The 24,414-nt window shown below is 41.8% G+C and overlaps 1 protein-coding gene across 1 annotated transcript; it reads right to left on the bottom strand.

Annotated features, from left to right (window-relative positions):
* Positions 1-315: 315 nt before the first annotated feature.
* LOC116817534 (receptor-interacting serine/threonine-protein kinase 2-like) lies at positions 316-24,111 on the bottom strand. The gene is made up of 13 exons (XM_032767732.2): positions 24,018-24,111; positions 21,441-21,689; positions 17,762-17,935; positions 13,638-13,791; positions 13,241-13,396; positions 12,906-13,048; positions 9,937-9,986; positions 6,698-6,859; positions 5,569-5,654; positions 3,797-3,865; positions 3,457-3,616; positions 1,286-1,492; positions 316-643 (listed from the first exon to the last, which is right to left on the bottom strand). Exons 3-13 carry the CDS (start codon positions 17,911-17,913, stop codon positions 321-323), a joined length of 1,662 nt encoding a protein of 553 aa, XP_032623623.1. The 5' UTR covers positions 17,914-17,935; positions 21,441-21,689; positions 24,018-24,111; the 3' UTR covers positions 316-320.
* Between the last annotated feature and the right edge of the window lie 303 nt (positions 24,112-24,414).

The raw sequence follows: 24,414 nt of genomic DNA, 5'->3' as shown, positions 1-24,414 counted from the left end.
AACCATCCACCAATAAGTCACAATCAATTTACCTCCATCAAGAAACCAGGAAATAATAAGTGACATGTGACTTGAACTAGACTCTGGCACACTCCCATAATCCTACCATCTTAGAGGTCCAAGTTGGAATATATATTACCAGGCTCTGTTATTTCTGCAGGCAATGGGTATCTTGAACTCTTAGAGGACTAACGTCACTGAGCAATAGGAAAAGGAACAGACTTTTTAGTCAGTGGGTAATGAGAAATGAACATGAATTAATGTCATTCCAAGTTACCAGTGCACCGATCCATGAAATATGCCATGGAAAATAACTTAAGTCACTGCAGTCGTCTATTTAATTTAGCAGAACTGTCTGTGATGTGGCTGCCTCGTGCCAGAGGGCTACATTTGCTAGTTGAGAGCACAGTCACTACAACCTGAGCTGCCCCCTCTCCAAGGCAGAGGCAAGTGTCCAACAAAGCACGAGTGCGGCTGGTCAGGGTGGGGAAAGAGGTGATCATTTCATAGTCCATTTTAGACAACACTTGCTGGGAGCGAAGGACATCAAGAATGTGGTTGAGGCGCCCTTCTGTCATGCAGCTCAAGATAGTCTGTCGCCCACAGGCTAGGATCTGGCAGCAGTTGCCTTTGCAGCAAGGACCTTGAATAAAAAGGTACAAAATTGTTTTTACAAACTTTTTCATTATAGAAAAAAGAGGCAGCTTTCACAGACCAAAAGTCAGCCTTATCCATATCTGCTCAGTAGGAAGATTGCCCAAAGAAAGTGGTGAGATGGAAGGGAAGTCTTTTTCCAACTAACCTTTTGCATTCCCAAGAACTACCTTGCTGGAGATGTTTGAAACTGTCACAATGAAAGGTTAAACCACATACAATAGATTTTTTTCCCCATTTGTTATAAACTCAGTGGGCCTATTTCACCATAAAACTTGCTATATTTTGTGGGGTTTTCCTTTAGACCCCTTTCCAGTGAAAGCCCACTTCTGAACAATGTGCCTATTCTGAACAAAAGTTGGCTTTGAAGGCCAAAGTCTGAGCTTTTAGTAACACAGGAATTACCACACTGGAGCAGACCCATGGTCCATCTAGTCCAGCATCCTGTTTCTTACAATGGTAAGTACCAACTTCAGAGGAATTACAGTAATTACCAGTAAATACACAAGAATATGGCCAAAGTACAGTTTTTATCGGAAACACTGGCGAAAGTGTGGCAAAGTAAAATATTACTATACCACATTCCCAGTCGCTTCTGGTTTTTGGACCAAACTTTTCTTTGGAATCTCACCTGTTAATGTTTGTTCAAACTGTGTGCTTTGAAATTGGCTATGATGGGGACTGTGCTCAGGTGGCAGTAATAACTGTAATGGCTGCTGCTGCCACACCTTTGGGTCCCTTTGACACTGACCACCATCTTCTCTGCTTGCATGTGGATCAGAAGTACAAGGAGTGGGAAAGGAATGCTGCACAGCTGATTCTCTACTGCCTGGATGAGCTGGGAACAAATAAAGATGGGTGAGATAAGACTTTTAAACTGGACTACAGCTGAACATAGAGATTCATCAATGGATAGTTCTGGATCTCTAATTAAAACAGAGTTTAGAGGACTAACTTGTCTGTAAATATTACATTCTGTGAACACTTGCTGCTAGATCCTCCCTCTTATGAAGTTTTGACATGTTATGTACATACTCCATCTCTCACACTTTAAGAAAATTGTTTTATGCAAGAGTATGGATGATGAATTCCCAGGAGTGGAGCATCATCTTTTCAAGCACGATACCACCTGTTACACTACACGTAATGGGACTGTTGTATATGGCCAAATAATACATTTTTATTTGTAAAATTAGAAATGTATAAGGGACACTAAACTTAAATCATATATTGCAAAAAGGAATGTGCATCAGTTACTGAATTAAAAATGGAAATTTTTTTTTTATCTCATCTTGAATATTGTCAGTCACTTTTGTTTAGTCAGCTTTTTGGTGCTGCAGTGTTTGGATCTCATACTTTGTTCCTGCCCCAAAGAGCTACAATCTTTTTTTGTTATATGTTTGTACAGCATCTAGCACAATGGAGCCCTGGTCCTTGATAGAGCATCCTTGATACAAATAAATTAATAACACTGCAACTGAATGTCTAGGTCAAATGTTTCAACTGAGTTTTAATTCTAGAAACTGTTTTATGGGTTGTAGATTTTATAAAAGGTTTTTAACAAATGTAAACTTTGGGCTACATCTGAGTTGTCAGTGTCCTTTTAACTTGTTGATTATAGTTGTGGACTACTGTAAATTTGTGGATGAAGTTGAGGAAAATCCTGTTCTATCCAAAAGGAATAGCCACTAATCTATTTCAGTACTAAGTATTAAGAAACCTGTATCATAAGTCCCATGTATTCAGATAGATACACCAAAGATAGATACACCTCTACCCCAATATAACTCGACCCGATATAACATAAATTCGGATATAATACCATAAAGCATCGTTCGGGGAGCGGGGGCCTGCGCGCTCTGGTGAATCAAAGCAAGTTCAATATAACGTTGTTTCACCTATAACGCAGTAAGATTTTTTGGCTCCTGAGGACAGCGTTATATCGGGGTAGAGGTGTAACAGATTTTCTGTGGCTCAGATCTTGTAAACAAAACCATCAAAGAACAAAGAAGAAATGTTTAAGTCAACACCTCCAGTCCGCTTATATACATGAAATGCACATGGATTTAAATACTTTGTCAAAAATTTGCCAAGACAAGCCCACGTGAAAAAACAGAAGGATATGGTCAGGTAGGAATGGCTAATATGAATCATTTGTGGACTTCTGAAGAGATGGGACTCTTCCAAAGCAATTACTTTCTAATGTGGAGACATTTGACAGCAGGTATTGGAAAGCAGAGAAAAGTACTGTGGTGATTGAGGGCCATATAAGTACCTTGGTAGAGGGCTAGATTCACTCATGGTGGCAAAGGCAAAAGAAATTGCCCTCTCTGTTCCAGCAGGGTCCACTAGACCCAGGATGGATTTACTCTCTAGGGAAGAGCAGGCAGTTCTTGGAATGCCATGGAAGGGCAGCTTTAGGTTGTGGTCAGAGCACCACAGGTGTCTGACTGGTGGAGGTGTTCAGGGTGTACACTAAATCAGCAAATTTTATGGCTTCCTGGTTTATACCACTGAACCCAGTGAATGTCCACTCACGTATGGGAATACACTGGCTAGCTGTGAGTTCTCCTTGTGGAGGAATGGTTGCAAAAAATCTTCCACCATTGCAATTCTCAAGGCAGACTCTTGCTACTGCAGAGGACTCTGTTACTCTGGTTATATTAAGAGTTCTATCACAGTTGCACTCTGAAGAGGGAGACATTTGGCATGTTTTTATGGATACTGAGCCAACAAGTAATTGTTCAATATTTTGATAGTACTTGGAGATAAAAACATCTCAAGATGGTCAGTCCTGCATACCTCTTTTTCGTGTTGTGTTTGGCGTAGTGATATCTGCAAGTGCCATCTGATTAGCCTTCTCTCTTCCTGCAGGGCTGTCAAGAACAGTTGACAATTCCTGTGCTGTTAGATGGACACACTTGTCGATAAGCCGGTTGCTGTTTTTCTGTGCACAGACGACCTGACAGGGATGAAAATGGATAAGAAATTACTTCTATCTTCTTAATAGAAAAGACCTCCCTTACTAGGCAGCCTCCCTTAGGGAGTCTAAATGCCTTAGTCACTTTTGATAATGGGATTAAGATACCCTTGAAAAATTTTCCTCCCCAAGCACATATGTAAGAAGACACAGTTTGCTCACCTCTAGGTTGTGCACATGTGTCTGACGCATGTGTGGAACTGAGCCTTTGCAGGCATTTACTGCTCTCTCCTGAAACAAAAAAAATACACTCAGTAAAATATACACAACATTCAGTCCAAATGAGACTAAAAAAATCAAACATTGAATATTCATGGACAGGGCTGGCTCCAACTTTTCCGCTTCCCCAAGTGGAAAAAAAAAAGACGAGTGGCAGCACTTTGGTGGCAGCTCAGTCGCGCCGCTTATACAGCAGTAGGTCCTCCCTCTCTCCCTCTTCAGTGGCAATTCAGCAGCAGCTCAAAGAGGAAGAGAGGGAATGAGGGACCCGCCGCCAAATCCCTGCCGAAGACCCGGACGTGCCGCCCCTTTGAATTGGCCGCCTCAAGCACCAGCTTCCTATGCTGGTGCCTGGAGCCGGCCCTGTTCATGGAAGTACTGCCAAAATATCAGGCATGTACACCACATGATCTGCAACAAGGAATAAAATCACCCAGAGTACAGTTCTGTTACCTACTGAAACAATATTGGGTTGTTGTGCCTCTCTACAGGTATTTATTTCATATTCGTCACCGTGGGCGTTGGGGAAAACTGGGCTTTTTTGGTGTATTACAAAAATCACGTCATAAATGTCATGCCATCACAAAGACTTATGCTTGGGAGCTCCTTCTCCTTTTATGGGGTACTTCTACATCTGGTCTTCCGCAAACCACACCTCCCATTTCTCAAATTGCAGTTTCTACAACTTCGAGTTCAGAAGAAGTATAAAATCTCCCAAAATCTGGGATACAAGACTATCCTCATCAAGTCAGAATCCAGCACAAGTGAGGTAAAACCAGGAGACTTTTCACATTTTTCACGTCACAGATTGTGAGTTTAGTACCATGAGAAATCCCAGCTGCATCAGTATCCTGTGCTACCTTCCCTCCAGGCTGTACTGATAACTGATCTCAATCCTGACATCAGACATTGCTCTGCAGTCCCAGCCCTGGACCTGATGTAACTGAGACTAATATTCACTCACAGCTATGTTGTGGCCTGATTGATTTTGGGAATGGATACTAGGATGAAGCTGCATTTTACAAGTAACCTCAGGCAGAAAGTATCAGAGGGGTAGCCGTGTTAGTCTGAATCTGTAAAAGCAGAGAGAATCTTGTGGCACCTTATAGACTAACAGACGTTTTGGATCATGAGCTTTCGTGGGTGAATACCCACTATGTCAGATGAATGTAGTGGAAATTTCCAGGGGCAGGTATATATATGCTAGCAAGCAAGCTAGAGATAATGAGGTTAGCTCAATCAGGGAGGATGAGGCCCTGTTCTAGCAGTTGAAGTGTGAAAACCAAGGGAGGAGAAACTGGTTCTGTAGTTGGCAAGCCATTCACAGTTTCAGGCAGAAACTGACTTGGGGACTTCAGAGATGAAAGGCTAGTGCACTAACACATCTGGTTAACCTAGAACCATCCTTCTATTTGCTAGTGCTGAAAGAATGGTGTGAGGGGGCCCTCCAACTGTCTGTGACTCTTGCATACTTAACAGTAATACAGTATGGAGAGTCTCACTTGTGAATCCTGGATTAAACTTTTGAGGCTGAGTTTAAATGTTGGATTGACGTATTTTAGCTCTATCCACTCTTCAGGATTGATCTTGAAATTTTAATTTATAGCCCTTTGAAGCAATAACAAAGAGACAAATTCCTGTTTGATTTCAAAGATGGAAATCACAGAAAGCAGGCAATGCAATTGTATGGGACCAAATCTGAATTTTGCACTAACCTTTGCATCAATCAAAGTGTAGATTGCACTGGAAATCTTCTCCTTGCTAAAAGCGCTCAAAATTCTCCTTAAGAGTTCTGCACATTCTGTGGGAAGAAAAATGCATTTTAAATGCAGGATGTATGCATATCCAAATAAGCAAATATCTACGCACCAATGTGCTTCCACTGATTTTATTATTCTGTTGCACTCATATTAAAATCTTTTAAATCACCTCTAAGTAACTTTGCCTTATATATTCTTATTTTTTGATCTAATATAAACAAATTAGGATCAGATTTTCAGAAATGCACACACAAAAACCTGCATATTTGAACCTAATTTATTCATGACTACACAAAGCAATCACAGTAAAAGCATGTGCGGATGGCTAGTTGGACACTTCTGTGTACAGGTCTGAAAAATCGTGGTCATAATTTATCATTCATGTTTCAGGGCTGTCTTTTTAGAAACAGAGAATTAGAGCCTCAGCTGGTATAATATAGCTACTCTGACTTAACCAACAGTGGGATTCGCTCTAGTGGGAATGGTGATTAATTTGAGATGGGATTGTTAAAGGTAAATCAGCCATTCTTCAAATACTGAATTTAGCTGGCAATCTCCAGTAATTTCCTAGCCTTTATCTATGCTAAATTTACTACACTATATTTAAACTAAAAATCTTGAAATGACTAAGCCACCTTACAGGAGGTAGGGTGACTAGATGTCCCAATTTTATAGGGACAGTCCCAATTTTTGAGTCTTTTTCTTATGTAGGCTCCTATTACCCCCCACCCTTGTCCTGATTTTTCACATTTACTATCTGGTCACCCTAACAGGAGGGCACGGCATCCTTATTTAAAAAACAACTCAAACCAAAACACTACAGTATGCTGGTGACAGTGCCCCAACTGTTTCATCTCACACTGGGGTTACAACATTCTATTGTGCCATCATTACTGTACAATGATCTAGGACATTAAAGAGACAAGGTGGTTGAGGTAATATCTTTTATTGGACCAACTTCTGTTGGTGAGAGAGACAAGCTTTTGAGCTCACACAGAGCTTCAGGTCTACAACAACACTGCATTACTTAGGACACTCGAACTGTTTGTGATAGCAACAAGGGAGAGCAAATATTGAATGTTACCTGCAGTTTGGGGCCTGTAATCTGGGTCTTGGTGCCAGCACAGTATGATGAGCTGTAGCAGCCTATTTCTCTGAGGCAAATTGCTCTGTATATACTCTGCTTCAGTCCCAGGCCGCAGGCCACTACAGACTCCTGTCACAACTTCCAGCAGGGTTTTTTTGCCTGCAAGAGAATGAGAAAATGTTATTTAAAAGTTTAAATCCTCAGAACTATTTTAAGGTGATGTTTAGTGCAGGTTATTTTCTGTATTTTAAAACTAAGACTACTCTCTAAAAACAAAAAGAAAAATCCAATAACACACTCTTAAGTAAAGCTTGACTAACTGTGACAATACTCATTTATACCTACCGGCAGTAGTCCATTTATTTCTGGTTGGAAGCATTGTTTAAGCAATAAGTCACAACTGGGTATACATCCATAACTGGTAACCTGCATGCACAAATACTCTATTTGCAGTTATAGTTACTGTATGTGCAGCCTAACCACACAGTTCTGTATGCAATTCTGCGTGCAAATTTTTAAAAAAATTGTTCCCTTTATGCACAAAAGAATCTAATTCCTCTGGGCAGCTACAAAATGGCAGTGAAAAAAATATGAAAGCACTTCCTTGCGTAAGTATATTGTACATAGTATTTTTAATCTGAGCCTATAAAGTCTGCCAAAATGAAAGCTGTTATGTAGATAAAAAACAGAGTAATCTGCTAGGTGACTTGTGATCAGCAAAGACACTGGCTTATTCTGACATCATGTACACACACACACAACCTCACAAATGTGATTGCAAAATTACAGCATGCTGCCCCCCTCACCTCTCCCTATGGCATATGCCTGCATATTCTGTACTTGAGAGCAGGCTGGTGGTTGAAATACACAAGTATGTAATTCTCCTCATCATTCATAGTAGAAAATGAGAGGCTGAACTTGTGGAACATTACATATGGAAAATGAGGTGTATGGGGTATTTGTTGATGAATTTTGCAGGAGCCCTGCATGTCTTGAGAAATCACTAAGGAAATTTGAAGAGATGTAAAATCATGAGCCTGACCACTTGTGGTCATTTAAGTTTCCATGGCACTCTTTGTAAGAATGAGGATGTTTGCTAGCCCTGCTGTAATGGCCAGAGTCTCGCTGGGGTAACTGCATCCCACCAACCTTCATTCTCTCTGCAATTTTAGTTGGATACACTATCCTTCATTTTTTGTCCAAAAGGGTTGTGCAATGTTAGTGTGCGTTGAATAGTTATATGTTCCACTCAAGAGATGGTGAAGCGATTCTCATAAATAAATGTGTATGATCTTTGGGGCCCTTTTGGATGAATAGTGCTATACAAATGTAATGTGACTTGTTTTAGAGTCATATTTAATAGAAATAGTGATTAAACAATTGCCAGGAAAAGTTCCACATCTTGCTGCTTTAAAAACCCCTGATTCTTGGGTTCTGTAGTATTTAGTGCACCACAGGCAAGCAGGTAGTTTCCTTTCCTTGGACTGTGTAGTGAAAAAGAAAGTCCCATAGGTAGATAGACCATTTTCCAGATAGAGGAGAGTACCAACTGTAATGTAGTTTGGTAATCAAGTACAGAGGCACATACTTCTTCACATATGACTGCTCAAACTGAAATCTCATTGCTAGAGCAATCAGCTGTAAGAGAAGGAGTAAGAAGGATCATATTCAGGAACATGATACAGCACTGTCACTTTCATAGAATTCAAGAGAGATTAGAAGCGATCCTTCTTTAAAGTATGTTTACTATAAGTTAAAAGGAGCCATGCTTTAAAGAAATGAGAATGGGACAGAAATCAGCACTCCAAAGTCTAGTTGTCAGCTCTGGCTGTCATGTTAAACAAATTATGTACCACTGCCTCTGTTTCCTTATCGGTAAAATGGGGATAATTTTCAGGCTATTATACAGTGCTTTAAAGATCTACAACTCTGTAAAATTCCTCATTTTCATTTTCTGGTATAAAATAAGCAGAAAGTAGCATATTTTATAGTAATATAAGTCTCGCAGGAACTAAAAGTTCCTATTTGAGACCTGAAACTCTCATTGATTTTTAAACATGTATAAAGGCTCAGTTCTACTCACTGGACAAGTTACTTGCCACTAAGGAAATGTCTACACTGACGTAATTTCCAGCTTGAGTAGGCCTACCTGCACTAGCTCTGATTGACTGGGATTGTACTTGAGTAGGTAGCCCTTCCTACCACTCATGCTGCCATGGCTACAATTTAATTTTTAGCTTATTAGTTGGATCAGGGCTAGCGCGAGTGTGTCACTCAAACTGGAAATTATGCTCTCCAGCTTCAGTGTAGACATACCCTAAAATGCTGCCTAATGTCAGTATGCTGGATTGTGATGTTAGTAAACTGAGTGTCACAAGCCAAAGAGCTGTTGCTATGCATTAAAGATAAGCAGAAAGGTCAAAATAACAATTTAATAGGGTGCTACAGTGAACAAGCTTAGGTAGTACATAGTAAAAACTATGCCATTAAAGACACGTTTCAGAATAGCAGCCATGTTAGTCTGTATCTGCAAAAAGAACAGGAGTACTTGTGGCACCTTAGAGACTAACAAATTTATTTGAGCATAAGTCTCTAAGGTGCTGCAAGTACTCCTGTTCTTTATGCCATTAAAGCTGCCCCTGAGAAAGTATCTGTTTCTTTTACAATAAGAATCTTCATTTGGGGCTAGTACTCCCTACAAGAGATGCAGAGCTATGGAACTGTGCATTATTGAGATACACAGGTGTCAGAATTTGATTTTTTATAATTTTGACAGATAATACTGTTTATTTTTAATTTTTTCCCAATTTTATTGAATTTTTACAGTTGCAGAAAATTATGAGAGTATCAGACAATTATTTAATGACAGTTGATGTTGAGGTTCAAAAAGTTAAAGTTTTATAACCATTCAAACACAAATTGCCAATATCACATGTCAAAATATACAAAGTAAATATCCTTAAATCAAACTCTAGTAAGTTATCAAGCAACATTTTTCTTTACTTTGCCTATCTGTAAATTTCAACTATCATTGGAAATATTTTTGTTTGTGCGTGTACGTTGAAATCAGTATTTTCTGACACTTACTGATCAAAAATTAATCCTTCCAAGCACTGTGATAGGGATTTGAGATAAAGCGAGGTCTGAAAAGACAGGTCTGTTGGTATCAGTGTTGCTTAGAGGAGGATAAACTCAGAAAAAGATAATTAACCATCAAGAAAGAGAGAAATACGTACCTTCAAAAGGTTTCTGTCTGCTTACACTTTCCCAACATAGCATTCCAAAGCTAGAGGCAAACAATAATGAAATTGTGCTCGTTAATTTGGAATCTGTGTTGGTGTTATGATTACTTACTGAAAAACTGAGTTCATTAGTTCAAGGAAAGGGTATTTTCCATGTTACACGAAGTCAGGGGAGGACAAACTACAGCCTGTGGGCCAGATCCGACCTGTTATGGCTTTCAATTGGGCCTACAGGATTGCCAGCCCCGTGGTGCAGCAGGGCTCAGGCAGGCTACCTGCCTGCCCTGGCCCTGTGCCACTCCTGGAAGCAGCCGGCACCACATCTCTGTGGCCCCTGGAGGAGGGGCAGGAAGACGGCTCCATGCACTGCCCTCACCTGCAGGCTCCGCCCTGTGCAGCTCCCATTGGCCAGGAATGGGGAACTGCAGTCAATGGGAGCTTCAGGGGTGGTACCCGCAGGAAAGGGCAGTGCACAGCGCAGCCGCCTGCCCCACCCCAACCCAAGGAGCCACTGCTGGACACGCTGGCCACTTCTGGGAGTAGCACGGTGCCAGAGCAGGCAGGGAGCCTGCCTTAGCTCTGCTGCATGCCGCTGCCACCCTGGAGCTGCTTGAGGTAAGCAGCATCAGGCATGAGCCTGCACCTCTCCTGCACCCTGCACCCCAACCCCCTGCTCTGAGCCCCCTCCTGCACTCCACACCCCCTCCTGTACCCCAACCCCCTGCCCTGAGCCCCCAACCCCCTGCCCTGAGCTCCCTGTAGCACCCTGCACCCCTCCTGCACCCCAACTCGCTGCCCTGAGCCCTCTCCTGCACCCCACACTCTCTTGCACCCCAACCCCTGGTCCTGAGCCCCTTCCTGCACACCGCACCCCCTTCAATGCCCCGGACTCCCTCCCACACCCCAACCCCTTGCCCTAGTCCTACATTCATGGCCCTGCATACAAATTCCCCACACAGATGTGGCCCTCGGGCCAAAACATTTGCCCACCCCTGCACTACGCCCTTCCTTATTAGCAGGATTTCCATTTTTGCATACTATTATATTCAGTTTCCAGTTGAGCTGTCCTTATACAATACTCAAGGGATATAACAAAGACCAGCTAGAATTCTGTTTCAGGGCAAGCTTTGCTCTTAAATTCTATAGATTATTTGCTAAAATACCTCACCTAATTTCCATTTGTGGGTTTCAAAGCCTTTCACTTCCTCTTTTTTTTGCTGCAGTAATTATGAAGTGTTTGGTAGTGTTGAGCATACTGACAAGGGAATGAACTAGCTGACCCACTAAAGCTTGATCTAAAGCCCAATGAATCTTTCTTTACATCAGTGAAATCTGCATCGGGTCCTAGATCTTTTTTTTCCATTTATAACTTCTAGGAAATATCACTTTAACATTTAAATGTACTTAAATCAACATCAATATTGGTGTAAAAACACTTGGACAAATACGCAAAACAAAAAGTATATTCCATGTCACACCACTGCTGGACACACACAGGTCTCATGCAATACCAGTCACTTCTAAATATCTATAATTAAAAAGGTGTGACACCCGAGAATGGGAATTATGCCATCTGAAAGTGAGACTCAAATGTATTCTTCATGGACAACGGAGGAACAATCACATCATTCACAGGTGTTATTAAATACATATATAATATGACTAATTTTTGGTCACTGCTTTGATGACAATAGAAAGGAGCTGAAGTTGTTGGCTCCATGACAAAAATAAAAGATCTAACACTAGAAAACTGGCCTATGTAATATTAGGTATAAAGTTTGTCATAGACTCTGTGGTGCCAGCCATGAAGAGTCACACAGTTGCTACTTTTGGATTGTCATTCGTCCAGAGTATCATGTATGTGCCCTTTGGATGTGTGGCAGACAAGATGGTAGAGTAAATAACATGCATTCTTTATGAAAGTCACTTCAATTAAAAGGTAATGCCTGATTAGGCATAGCGAGTTATTTCAGAAGAGATTCCACAGGACCTTAAAGGGACATCATCAAGATAAAAATCATATTCTTATTTTTAACTAAATCTCAACCAAGCATCCAATAATTGTGCCTAAATGTTAAATACCGGCACAACTGTCTACACCACCAACAGCGGCCATTTAAAAACCTAACTACTTGACTTGTTGATGATACATTTCTAAGAGGATTGCACTTGTGTGTGCAAATAATTGGGTCTACAGTTTTGGCACCCACATTGGACATTTAGGCCCCAATGCTAGCATTTATAAAAAGAATCTTCAGATATTTATAAAACTTTATATTATTCAAACTGAAAGAATTTGGAAACTTAACTCTTGCTGCTTGACTACCTGATGTCTAAGGCATGCCTATTTTTGTAGGCAGATTAAGTTTTGCGCAGATGCTTGAAAACACAGAATCAGTTTAGTAGCTACAGTTAAAAGTTTGGTCTCTTATCTGAAAAGAGTATGTTTAAAGAAAAAGTAAGTTTTGCTAAACACTAGTCCTTCACCTACAAGGATTTGTCACTCTCTCCTTGTGTGCACAGAACTCCTTTTAATTTATTCAAGTAAATCTAATATAAGCATCAAGATGAGAATATACTTCATAGCATGTCATCCGCAGCAGTATTCTACTTTTTTCACTGTAAATTAATATTTTGAAGCTGAAGTTTGGCAATTGCTTAACCTAAAGGTAGGGCCATAAGTCTTAATTTTTAATATAACAAATTGTATTGAAATAATTTCCTTCAAACATTAGGAATTTCAAGTTTAACTAAATGCTGCAATATTCCTAGTCTGGAATGTTATGCAGATATGATATGTGTAACAGCTGTTATTTGAATGGAACACAGTGTCCTGTAGGTTTCACTGTAGTATAATTTTACAATATTTTCTTGAAAGAAACATTTAATTCAATACTATGTGAATTGCTCTCCAGAAGTAGATCTCTTTTAGCTATAACTTTCTCTTAAAAACCTGTACTAACCTGTAAATATCTCCTTCTTGTGAGGGTACACCGCCTTCAAGTATTTCAGGAGAAAGGTATACCAAATCCCAGCAGCTTCTATTGCAGTTCTGCAGGACTGATCTTTGCTGCTTCCTCCAGGAGGTTAGACCATAATCTGTTATCTGTAGAGAAGAGTGAAAGGTGAATTGTAGCAACAATACAGCATTATTGGTATCAAATATTGATCTGGTATTTTATGTTAGGATAGATGTCTGATAAATAATCCTATAATCAAGCATACCTTTGGAGAAGTTGTTCTGGTTTCATGTCAAGAAAATAATGAAGACAAAAAACTAAATGTAAAAGGGCCTCACCTTAGCTCTATATTGTGTATCCAAAAGGACATTGGAGGGTTTCAGGCTGTAGTGGAGGAGAGGAGGGTCTAGGCTATGGAGATGATATAATCCTTCAGCCACATCTGACAGGATCCGCATGAGTAGGGGAAAAGGCAATTCTGGGTATAGGTGGTGCTAAAAATCAACATTTATTTCAGTGTAATATTCCACAATATGTATATATCTTTTAGAATTATAAAGCAGTCATTAGTCACACTATCTGTTGAGATCTACACATGAAAAGTATTAGCAACACTATTGTAAAATTAATATCCATAACTGAGGTACAGTTTGCTCATTTTATTATTGCCCTAGCTTCTAAACAGTTTTAATACCCATAAAGGAGCCCCTCTAAAAGATCCCTACTCTTCCTTACCTCGTGGATGAGTGAGTGGAGGGATCCATTGGACATCCATTCAGTCACGACCCCCAGAAGTCCCTGAGATTTGTAGATCCCAAGACAAGGCAGGAGCTGTTCAGACTGAATGCGTCGTGTGTTTGCTACATCTTGGAGTAGCACCTTCAACTCACTGCAAGCGGAGAACAGGGGTTAAAGAGGCAGCATTTCAGACAGACATGCTGAGTAACAGTCATATTGTGTGATATTGGAAAGAAGGATGACTTGGTAGAGTTTTCCCACCACTACGATTATCTGGTGTTTAATACCAACAATGTTTTCTGGAGTACAAAACATCTTTCACATTAAAACTGTAAAATGTACAAGAAAGAAGCGAGTTCCATTAATATCAAAATATATTTATCAGGATCTAAAATGCAAGGGCAGGAAGAATGTTTGGGACAGTTAAACTAACTGAAGAAATGACCGGTCTGAACTGATTTTTTTCCTGCTGTTCCTCCTAAAGTGTGCTTTCCTCACGCCATCAGTGAGGTCCGTTCCACAGTGCAAATTCTACCAGCTTCAGTCATAGCCTGTATGGATGGGATCAAACCACATCAGAGAGTAAATGTAAAGCCATGAGGCCAAATTTAGACCTAGTGAAAGTGATAGGGGTAACTTTAGGGACTTAGTGGAACTGCATCTGCTTCTACTCAGATTGGATTTAGTCTTAAATTCAGCGGGATGTATTTTAAAAAGTATAAGGAAAACAGATTTTGCTAATCGGTAGCAGATTAAGACTATTTGAGAATTTCAGACAATAACTTCTTTGTTCAGTTGTACAATGGTAGCACTGATCTGTGGATCAGATCAGAATGTTCAGTTTCAAGGAAGATAAATGAACTGGTTCTGCTACAGCCAGGGTGGCCAACCTGTGGCTCCAGAGCCACATGCGACTCTTCAGAATTTAATATGCAGCTCCTTGTATAGGCACCGACTCTGGGGCTGGTGCTACAGGCACCAGCTTTCCAATGTACTGGGGAGGTGCTCACTGCTCAACCTCTGGCTCTGCCACAGACCCTGCCCCCACTCCACCCCTTCCCACACTGAGCCTGCTGTGCCCTCGCTCCTCCCCACACAGAGCCTTCTGCATGCCACAAAACAGTTGATCAGGATGTGTGGGGAGGGAGGGACAGGTGCTGATCAGTGGGGCTGCCGGTGGGTGGGAGGTGCTGGGAGCAGGGGGGAAGGGGTGGAGCTGATGCAGGGGGCTGTTGACATATTGCTGTGGCTCTTTGGCAATGTACATTGGTAAATTCTGGCTCCTTCTCAGACTCAGGCTGGCCACCCGTGCTACAGGATCACTCCTCCCTAAGTTGCATTTAACTTCAAAGATATGATCCCATCTCTAATATGTTCTGAATTGCTGATTCTGTGCATGAAATCTTCAGCCCATAGAAATCAATGGTAAAATTCAATGGGACCAGGATTTCAACCCGTCATTATTTTAAAGACTAACCCCAGTTACTGTTTCCTGTTGAAAACCAAATCTGTATATTTAGGAAGAGGGTCCGGCTGCATAGTTTGGCTTTTGATACCAACTGTTCCAAAGTTTGGGAACTTAATTCAATCCTAAACATTGCACACCATGTAAATCACAGATTTGCTATTCTCTGTATGTTTTTAGGCTGTGGGATATATTTATTGCAGCAGGTACTCTTTGATAAATCTTAAGATCTTAACTTCGATTCCTCATGCTTCAGCAAACTTCCGTTGAACTCAGTGACAGTCTCATCGACTTCAGTGGGAGTATGCCTAAGTAAAAACTGAGTACAGACATCAGGATTTAGCCAGATGACACTACTGATAATGCTAGCACCCTGGACCCTATAGTACTTGCTTCCTAACTGTATGCAATGGCTCCTGGTCCTTGATCAGCCTCAGCAGCATGCAGGAGATTGTTTTATCCCTGAACTAATGCCCATTCCCTGATCTGTCTCATGTATTGGTGTAAGAGATTGAGAGATATCAGACAACTCCTCAAACTAGCCTCTGTTTTCCAAACCAGCTCCTGTTTCCATTCCCCCCAGCAACTGCTAACACAGGAGGGAGACTATTTTAGAAAAATTCTCTAAAAACTATTTTAAGCAGGTGTGGATCAAATTTCTCACTCATCATTATATAGCCCAACACTGCTTGCCAGTGCCCAAGAGGCTGCTGGTAACTGCCCTTCTGCTGGAGCACAATACTGTGAAATGCATGGTGGAAATGTAAGGCAGGGACTAACAGGTGTAGCACAGTCCTAGCATAGTAAAAGTTGCTTCCTGTATTTTTGCTTTTTATTGGAATCCTCTCTGGTGTGCATGTGATATACAATTCAGGGAAGTATATAAAAATGCAGTTATAGGAAGAAGCGACTAAAAATTACATTGTGGGTTCCATATTTGGGGGTCACTGATTTCCAGATCAAATGTATTTGTGAATGGATATTGCATGGGCAGTGGCAGTAACAGCACACTCAAGTTAGATGTGCAGCTATGCAAGCACTTCTCACATATATAACTGAACATGCATTGTTTAGAAAAATCAGGCCAGGCAGTCCAAGTTGGGTTCTTTTTTAAGGAAGGAAAACAGTCTTTTCATTGCAAACATAATGGACATTCAGTATGTTAATACCCATGTTTATAAATAAATTGTGTCTCCAAAGTTTCTATACAAATTTTGCTTATTTCTACCTCTTAACATCATTATTAACAGTATGGATTTCTACCATTGGAACTAGGTTAGCAGTTCAAATGATGGGCAGGATAGAATCCATCTTATTCTCATTGCTGGGTTTACTCTAAGGTGGTAATAGTGTGGGTGGGTGGGTGGAGGAACAAACAGAGACTTGACATTTAAAGAGCAGATATGAGTAAGAAGGTTCATTTTCCCATAATCACTTTTATAACTAAAACAGCACTTTAAATCCAGAAAGGAGAAAATAAATTATTAGCTTTTGTTGTCTGATATAACTTTTTTTTTTATTTAAACAAAAAGTGGGGAGCAAACAGGGGAAAGAGGGCAAGCCTTTTAGAAAAACACTACCAAATAAATATATTCTTATTTTAGATTAGTAAGTTATTGCAGTTCTATTGAATTTAAAACATAAAAAAGCAGAACACTCAAACTTAATTCATTTTTGTCCTGATCCAACCTCCATGGAAGTCTTTCCACTGATGTCAGTGGGATTTGGATCAGGGCCCTGAGCCCTATAGAGGCCCTCACTAAAGACAGACTCGTTCTTGTTTCAGGATTCAAATGTGGATGCCATAAATGAAAGAATTTAGACTGAAGCACAACCAAAGACCAAACATGGGAACCTTAGATGCAAGCACCCCAAGAATTTTAGGGGGTGTTTGAAATCTGAGTTGGATTAGACAAATTGTTCCTGTCTTTGTTTTGGAAAAAACGACCTCTCCATATCCTACTTTAAGATATTTGAAAACTGAATTTTTCAGTTTAAGCAGACCTCCTACAAAAACCAGCTAAGGAGCTACACTTCTCAGATACTACAAAGGCCATGTTCTGCTCTTGGATGCCCTTTCAAGAAACTGAGAGCCTAATGAGTGCATTCACTAGAGTGATTTGGTCCCACACCATTAAAAAATAGTATGGGCCTGACCTCAAAATTCCTATAAGCCTGTGACTCCAATGAATTAAATTGAAGTTATGTTAGTGTTAGGCTGACATCCATTTGTGATAGAATTTGTGGTTATGACTAATACATGCACTCAATCCTATCTCTACTGCAATTGTCCATTCTCCCTTTCTTCTCGTATGTGTTCCTTTATTCACCTATCATGTTTTGTCTGAAACTTGGCTTGTGAGCTCTTTGTGTTTGTTTGTATAGTGCACTGTACAACGGTGCACTGAACATGGATTGATGTCCTTTGATGCAATGACAACACTATTAATAATAAGCCCCATTGTCATTACATATGTCAACTTTCTCATCTAATGCAATTCAATGTATTTCTTCCACTTTGTCTCTGTTAATCAGTTGGGAGCCACTGAAGTGAAAAGGTGAACTGGGGTCAGAAATGCTACAGTCCATGTTGGTATCCTCTCTGCACTACTGTCCTCCTGAGCTGTTTATATAGTAAATCAAATAGGATACCCACCTCTCTGTTGTATTCTGGCTGGTCAGCAGCTTCAGTGATATGTTAATGTTCTGAGGAGCATGAAAGGCTTTGAGGGCGAAGCCAGAACTTGTCCTGGTGAAGATAAAGTTATCCAGCTCTTCCTGGGCTATTACAGGCATCAGATTGGCCATTTTCTGCTGTCTAGTGAGGGGACTGAAATGAAGAAAAACAGGCATCCTTAGATTTGCTTTTTTTATCATTGCCAAGGTACACTGAAGTTGCACCACACTTTGCTCCCCGAACTACTCTTCACCTTCATTCAAAAAGCTTTGTATTACCATGCTCTGGGTCAGATTGTTCTTTAAAGATAGGGAAAAAATCTACCTACCACACAGGGACATCCTGAGATTTACTTACCCTTTGTAAATAAGAGGTGCTAAGCTCAATATTATGGCTGGTTCTCATTATAATCACCTGGAAATATGGGGGCATTATTTACATTAATATAATACAATGCTTGACTTCCAAGGATAGTGTTTATAATTTGGGAAAACAACAGATTAAAATTCTTACAGTTCCATGCTGGACAGAAAGATAATTTCCATGAAAAACTGTAATGATGCAGTAATCCAGTGTTTCCCAAACTTGGGACACCACTTGTTTAGGGAAAGCCCCTGGTGGGCCAGGCCGGTTTGTTTACCTGCCACGTCCGCAGGTCCGGCCAATTGCAGCTCCCACTGGCCGCAGTTTGCCACTCTAGGCCAATGGGAGCTGCTGGAAGTGGCAGCCAGCACATCCCTTGGCCTGCGCTACTTCCAGCAGCTCTTGGCCTGGAGCGGTGAACCGTGGCCAGTGGGAGCCGCGATTGGCTGGACCTGTGGACATGGCCAGTAAACAAACCGGTCTGGACTGCCAAGGGCTTTCCCTAAACAAGCGGCGTCCCAAGTTTGGGAAACACTGCAGTAATCCATTCCAATCTACCTCCAGAGCCATGCCCTTTACAGATGTGCCATTATTTACTAGGATACTGTATGTCGACAGAACAGCAAAACAAAAGGCCAAATTCTCTAATGTGGTACATTGGCAAAACTCTACTGAAGTCAGTGGAGCTGTGCCCATTTACAGGAGCAGAGAATTTGGCCCATCGGTTATATATAGTAGATCCCTAGGGCCACGTGCATATCTGCCTTAATACACATTGACTAGAGATAACAACCTCCCACACAGCCACTTTGTGTTAATGTAGAAGTCAGGTGTTATTAATAACAGGTAAGGATGTTTTAAAAATATAGTGAGCATAAAAATCCACTATACTTCGTGCTGAAAGAAAGCAACAAGAACAGACAGAGCTGAGACAAGGAAAACAGAGAGGGAAGAAAAGGGGTCTTCAGAAGCCCGTTTATGAGAATATTGCATGGTTAGAGATCAGAAGCTCATAAGATCTCAAAATGGAATGCTCCCCTCAGACTCAGCAGATTTCCACTAAGAAAGTCATGCAGGAATTAATGCTGCTCTAAACTGCAGATTTAACTAGTGAGTAAGGGGTGTAAGTTGAGAACTCTCTTTTTCAGTTGAGGGTTCAGCTAAAGTGTGGTCTTGTGGTTAAGGCATTAAACTAGGATGCAGAAGGTCTGATTCTAGTTCCTAACCCTGCCACAGAAAGCCTGTGTGATCTTGAGCAAATCACAATCTCTCAGTGACTCTGCCGAGCATCTACAAAATGGGAATAACCACACACTTTTATTTTATCCTTTGTCTATTTTGCCTAATTAAATTGCAAGGTCTTCCAAGCAGAGTCTGGCTGTTACACTGTATATTGATATCACCTAGATCAGTGGTTCTCAACCAGGGGTCTGGGGCCCACTCAGGGGCTGCAAGCAGGTTTCCTGGGGTCCACCAAGCAGGGACAGTATTAGACTTGCTAGGGCCCAGGGCTGATGCTGAAGCCTGACGAACTTAGCTTCACAGGGCCCCAGGCAATTGCCCTGCTTGCTACCTTCTACCGCCGGCCCTGGCTTTTATATGCAGAAAAAAGCAGTTTTTGTGGTGCAACTGGGCTGTGGAATTTTTATAGCTGGGGTGAAGGGGGGGAAGGCACTGAGAAAGAAAAAGGTTGAGAACCCCTGACCTAAAGCACAATGGGGTCCCAAACTCCGTTAATGCCTCCAAGTGCTACCCTAATTCATATAATAATCAGACTAAAATGTCCACTGGTTGACTAATAAAATTCCCCAGTCTAATGTAAGTTTGATGCAATGAGATGGGTTAAACCTTTTGTTTTTCATTTTAAACAACAACATTCTAGATTGAATCTGAAGGCACTAGCTGTGGTTCCGGCAGGAACTATTAAAAAAAGGCACTCATTCATTAGCTACATAATGGCCTCTCAGAATGACTTTGCAGGATTGTGACTGATCCTCTCTATGCTGCTATGAACGAATTATTGAGCTGGATGGCAACAACTATGCGGAAGGAAAGATTTCAGACACATGAGATTTCTCTGATGCCCAAAATGAAGAGATTAAGTACATAATCTATTTTTTCATATACATCTACTTCAAGCAGTGTACCTTGTAAATACACATCCTACATCTGCTTCAAGCAGTGTACTTTGTAAAGGACACATCCAATATGGCATGAGACCAACAGAGCCAGGCTAGTCATTTTATGTGCAAAATTATACAAAGCTCTTCCAAATCAGAGACAGGCAAAAAAAAAGAACCATTTATTCCTCAAATATTATGGGGATTAGATAAAGTGGAACCTAAATTTAGTTTTGGTTTCTGTGGAGAAAAATAAACAATCAAAAGGTTTTCAAAACCAAAATAATTTTTCATCTCTAAAAATGTGTAAACCAGAATCATTTACTCAAATCTCTAAATGTTCAGGTTCAAAAGAGTCTAATAATGAGTCTTGGCTCCCAATTGCTCCTGGTTTTGCTCGTGGAATCAATTATTGAAACTTTAGTGGCACAAATAAAAAGAGAACTAGGTCTGAATCACCCCCATCTTTTGGTTTTGCAAAATCTAACCCTGACCAAAGAGGTTTTGAAACCAGAATGACATCTGTTTTCACCACTTGTTGTTTTTATACAAATGAACTACAGCTGGAAGCAGGATTTCCCCCCATACATTTAGAGGTTTGGGCAAGATTCTCAACTCATCTGTAAATTGCCGATTTACATCGAGTGAGGATCTGACTTTAAAATCAGAAACCCCAGTTTTGCTACCTTTACACATATTGGGAACTATCTTATTTCAGAACTAGTCAGTGGGACTAATCATCGATTAAGGTACTATTTAATTTCAGTAAGGTGGCATAATCAGTCCCTAAATGGGATGCAAAAGGATCCTTCATTGGGAAAAAAGTTCTCAGTGCTGCACTACCAACAGCTGTGCTCTAGAGATTTTACTCCTTTTAAAATCCAATATCATTTTACTGCCCACACTACGATGTAGTTTCTAACCACAGCTTGTCAAGACTGGCAGTTTGGATGAGGGGGACTACAGAAAGTTGTGAGAGGCTTTAAATGTCTCATTGAAACACACTGTAAAATCCTGCATTACAAGAGCTGATCCTTTAAAAACTACCTTTACGCTTAATTCATAGTGAAAGTGTTTCCATCCATATGAGGGAAGTGTGGCTGGGGGCTGATTTAATGTTTCAGTGTCCAAATAAAAGAAATGAAAACAAACATACAAAGAATATTGAGACTTACCTCCAGACGTGTGGGCATAGAGACTACAGGAGTGAGCTAGTGCGAATGCAGCAAAGAGCTATGATCTGCCTGGAACAGTGTTGCAATCACAATCTAACCCTTGCTGGGTATGAGTCAGCTGCATTGTTTATCTCCTCTTTCATTGGTTGCCTACACACATCCAAAATTTCCCCTAATTGTGTGTGCAAACTGTAACTCCTTAGTGACTGCAGTCATCTAGGTTCTCTTCATGGGCTGGCCAGTTAATTGCTGAAATAGGCAAGAAGAAGTTAAATAGTAAAGGTTAGAGAAGCTGAGTGGACGGTGTGATGGCCACCAGTACGAAGAGAAAACAATAAAATTGAGATGCATCAGAAACACCACCCTGGATCCAAATACCCCCCAAAACACAGGGATGTTCAAATCTGGATCCAGACTTTGCAAACCACCCGTATCTCTACAGTGGGGTGAACCAAAACCTGCTCACCTTTGGTAAAGTTTGAATCTGAATTTTGTGGCTCAGGCCCATCTCTGAATAAAGACAAGGAAAACCATTCCCTTTTTGGTTACAGTAGAGTGTGCACAGAGGGAGTGGATATGTAGTAAAGGCCTGATCCTGCTAGGTGCTGGGCTGCATCCATTCTCACCAAAGTTAATGGAACTGGAGGATGCTCAACAACTAGCAGGATGGGAACTTTAAGGAGAAAACAATAATATTTTTGAGTGTCCAGCTTTATTTACAGAATATAGTGTAAGTGTAGTTTTGTGAATGGTACCCTCTAAAGGGTCTGATCCAAAGCATACTGAAGTTTATGGGAGTGACTCTGTTATCTCCATTTGGCTTTGGATCAGCCCCTAAATCAGGGGTGGGCAAACTACGACCTGCGGGCTGGATTCAGCCCACCAGCTGTTTTAATCTGGGCCTCGAGCTCCATCTGGCGAGTGGGCTCCGAGCTCCAGCTGGGGAGCAGGGTCAGGGGCTGCTTCATGGAGCTCCCGAAAACAGCGGCATGGCCCTCCTCCGGCTCTTACACATAGGCAGCCAGAGAGCTCTGTTCTGCATGTGGCCCCCGCCCCAAGCACCGTCCCCACAGCTCCCATTGGCCGGGAACCGCAGCCAATGGGAGCTGCAGGGGTGATGCCTGTGGACAGAGCAGTGGGCAGAGCCGCCTGGCCATGCCTCTGCATAGGAGCCGGAAAAGGGACATGCCGCTGCTTCCAGGAGCTGCTTGAGGTAAGCGCTGCCTGGAGCCTGCACACCTGAGCCTCTCCCCGTTCCCTAACCCCCTGCCCCAGCCCTGATCCCCATCCCACCCTCCAAACCCCTCGATCCCAGCCCACAGCATCCTCCTGCAGCCCAAACCCTCATCACCAGCCCCAGCCCTGATCCCCCTCCTGCAACCTGAACTCTTTATTTTTGGCCCCACCCAGACCTGCACCCTCACCCCCTCCCACACCCCAACCCAAATTTTGTGAGCCCGCCGTACAATTTCTATTCCCAGATGTGGCCCTTGGGCCAAAAACTTTGCCCATTCCTGCCCTAAATGCAGAGAGGAAGCAGAACCACTGAACATGTCCCCTTCCCCCTTCCTCTGAGCCCAAAAAGCCTCTCTTCACCAAAATAAGTAAAATAGAATATATATATATATATACACACACACACAGCAACTGGATAGCGTAGTGGTTAAGAGTGCTGCCCTTTGATATGAGAGACTGGGGTTCAAATCCTGGTTGGTACCCAACTTTCCAGTAGGGGTCCTTGGGCAAAAGACCCCCTAACGCTTCACCTGCCTACCTCAAATATGAGAGTGACACAAACTAGGAGAGTCATGCTGGCTTGGATGTCCCCCAGATTAACCAGGTGCTGAGGAACTAGGACAATCTGATGATAAGTGGGCTACTGGAACAAACCATTCATGGATGAGACAAGAGAACCTGGAATTGATGGAATGCTACTACAACAGTAGACCTAATGAGAGGGGATATATGAAACGTATGAGGGGACTATGGATGGACAAAAGACCTACACCACACTTCTGAGAAACAAGCTAGTTACCCAACGCTTCAACATAGTAAGAGGAAGCTGCTCTCACAGCTTGAGATAGACCAACTCCACATTCATCCCAGACTCAAGAAGACCTGGAAGAAACAAGTGGATGTGCAGAGAGCTGGAGAAGTATCAGGACCTGAAAGAGGAACTAGAGAGGATGTGGAAAGTGAAGGCCAAAGGGTCCTGGTGGTAGGAGCATCGGGCTGTGACTTCTAATGGCGTGGTAGCTCAACAGATCCCAGGAACAACATCAGAGCCTGTCCGAGAGAGTGCAGTGCTAAGATACTGTGCAGAACCTCAAACTCCCAGGCCTCTGGTAGAGGACCAAGGTTGAGGAAGACCACACACCACCTGGGTGAGAGGGGATTTTTTTTTTTTTATATACCTATCTCATATAATGGGAAGGGACCCCCCGAAAGGTCATGGAGTCCAGCCCCCTGCCTTCAGTAGCAGGACCAAGTACCGATTTTGCCCCAGATACCTCACAACCCCGGGTTTAGCAGGACAATGCTCAAACCACTGAGCTATCCCTCCTCCCCACTACCCACCAGCATTATGTGGCTTCAGCTCTGTGGTTTTAAAGGAAGAATGCCAAGGATAGGAGGCAGGGAGTAGCCCATCATATGATTTCCTCAAAGCTGCATGGCTATCTGAACAGAAATGAGTGTTACTAGAAGCAGCATTAGTATCCAATCTGTGCCTACGTGGCCCTCAGAGAGTGAGAAATGGGACAGGAGCCTGGAGAGGAGACAGTGGCAGCAAGGGTATGGGCAACAGCCATCAGGGATTGGGGAGACTGAATAGAGAGGGGGCAAGTTATTATGAGTACCACTTCCCTTCACCCCTCCACGCTGATCTCTTTTTAACAATGTCTTCACTACCTGTCCATGGCTTACATTTCTGTAAGCATGATATCAACAGTCTGATAACTGTCTTAGGTATTTA

Source organism: Chelonoidis abingdonii, chromosome 19 (genome assembly GCF_003597395.2).
Source record: "Chelonoidis abingdonii isolate Lonesome George chromosome 19, CheloAbing_2.0, whole genome shotgun sequence".
Classification (NCBI taxonomy): domain Eukaryota; kingdom Metazoa; phylum Chordata; order Testudines; family Testudinidae; genus Chelonoidis; species Chelonoidis abingdonii.
This window is presented reverse-complemented; position numbering and strand designations above follow the sequence as displayed.

Excerpts from the sequence above, each read along its gene's own strand:
- LOC116817534 (XM_032767732.2), bottom strand. The coding sequence starts at position 17,913 with ATGGCCAATCTGATGCCTGTAATAGCCCAGGAAGAGCTGGATAACTTT. Across the intron at positions 3,866-5,568 it reads ACACTTTGATTGATGCAAAG|GAGAGAGCAGTAAATGCCTG; the intron begins GTTAGTGCAAAA and ends TTTTTGTTTCAG. Across the intron at positions 644-1,285 it reads GTTTGAACAAACATTAACAG|GTCCTTGCTGCAAAGGCAAC; the intron begins GTGAGATTCCAA and ends TTTTTATTCAAG.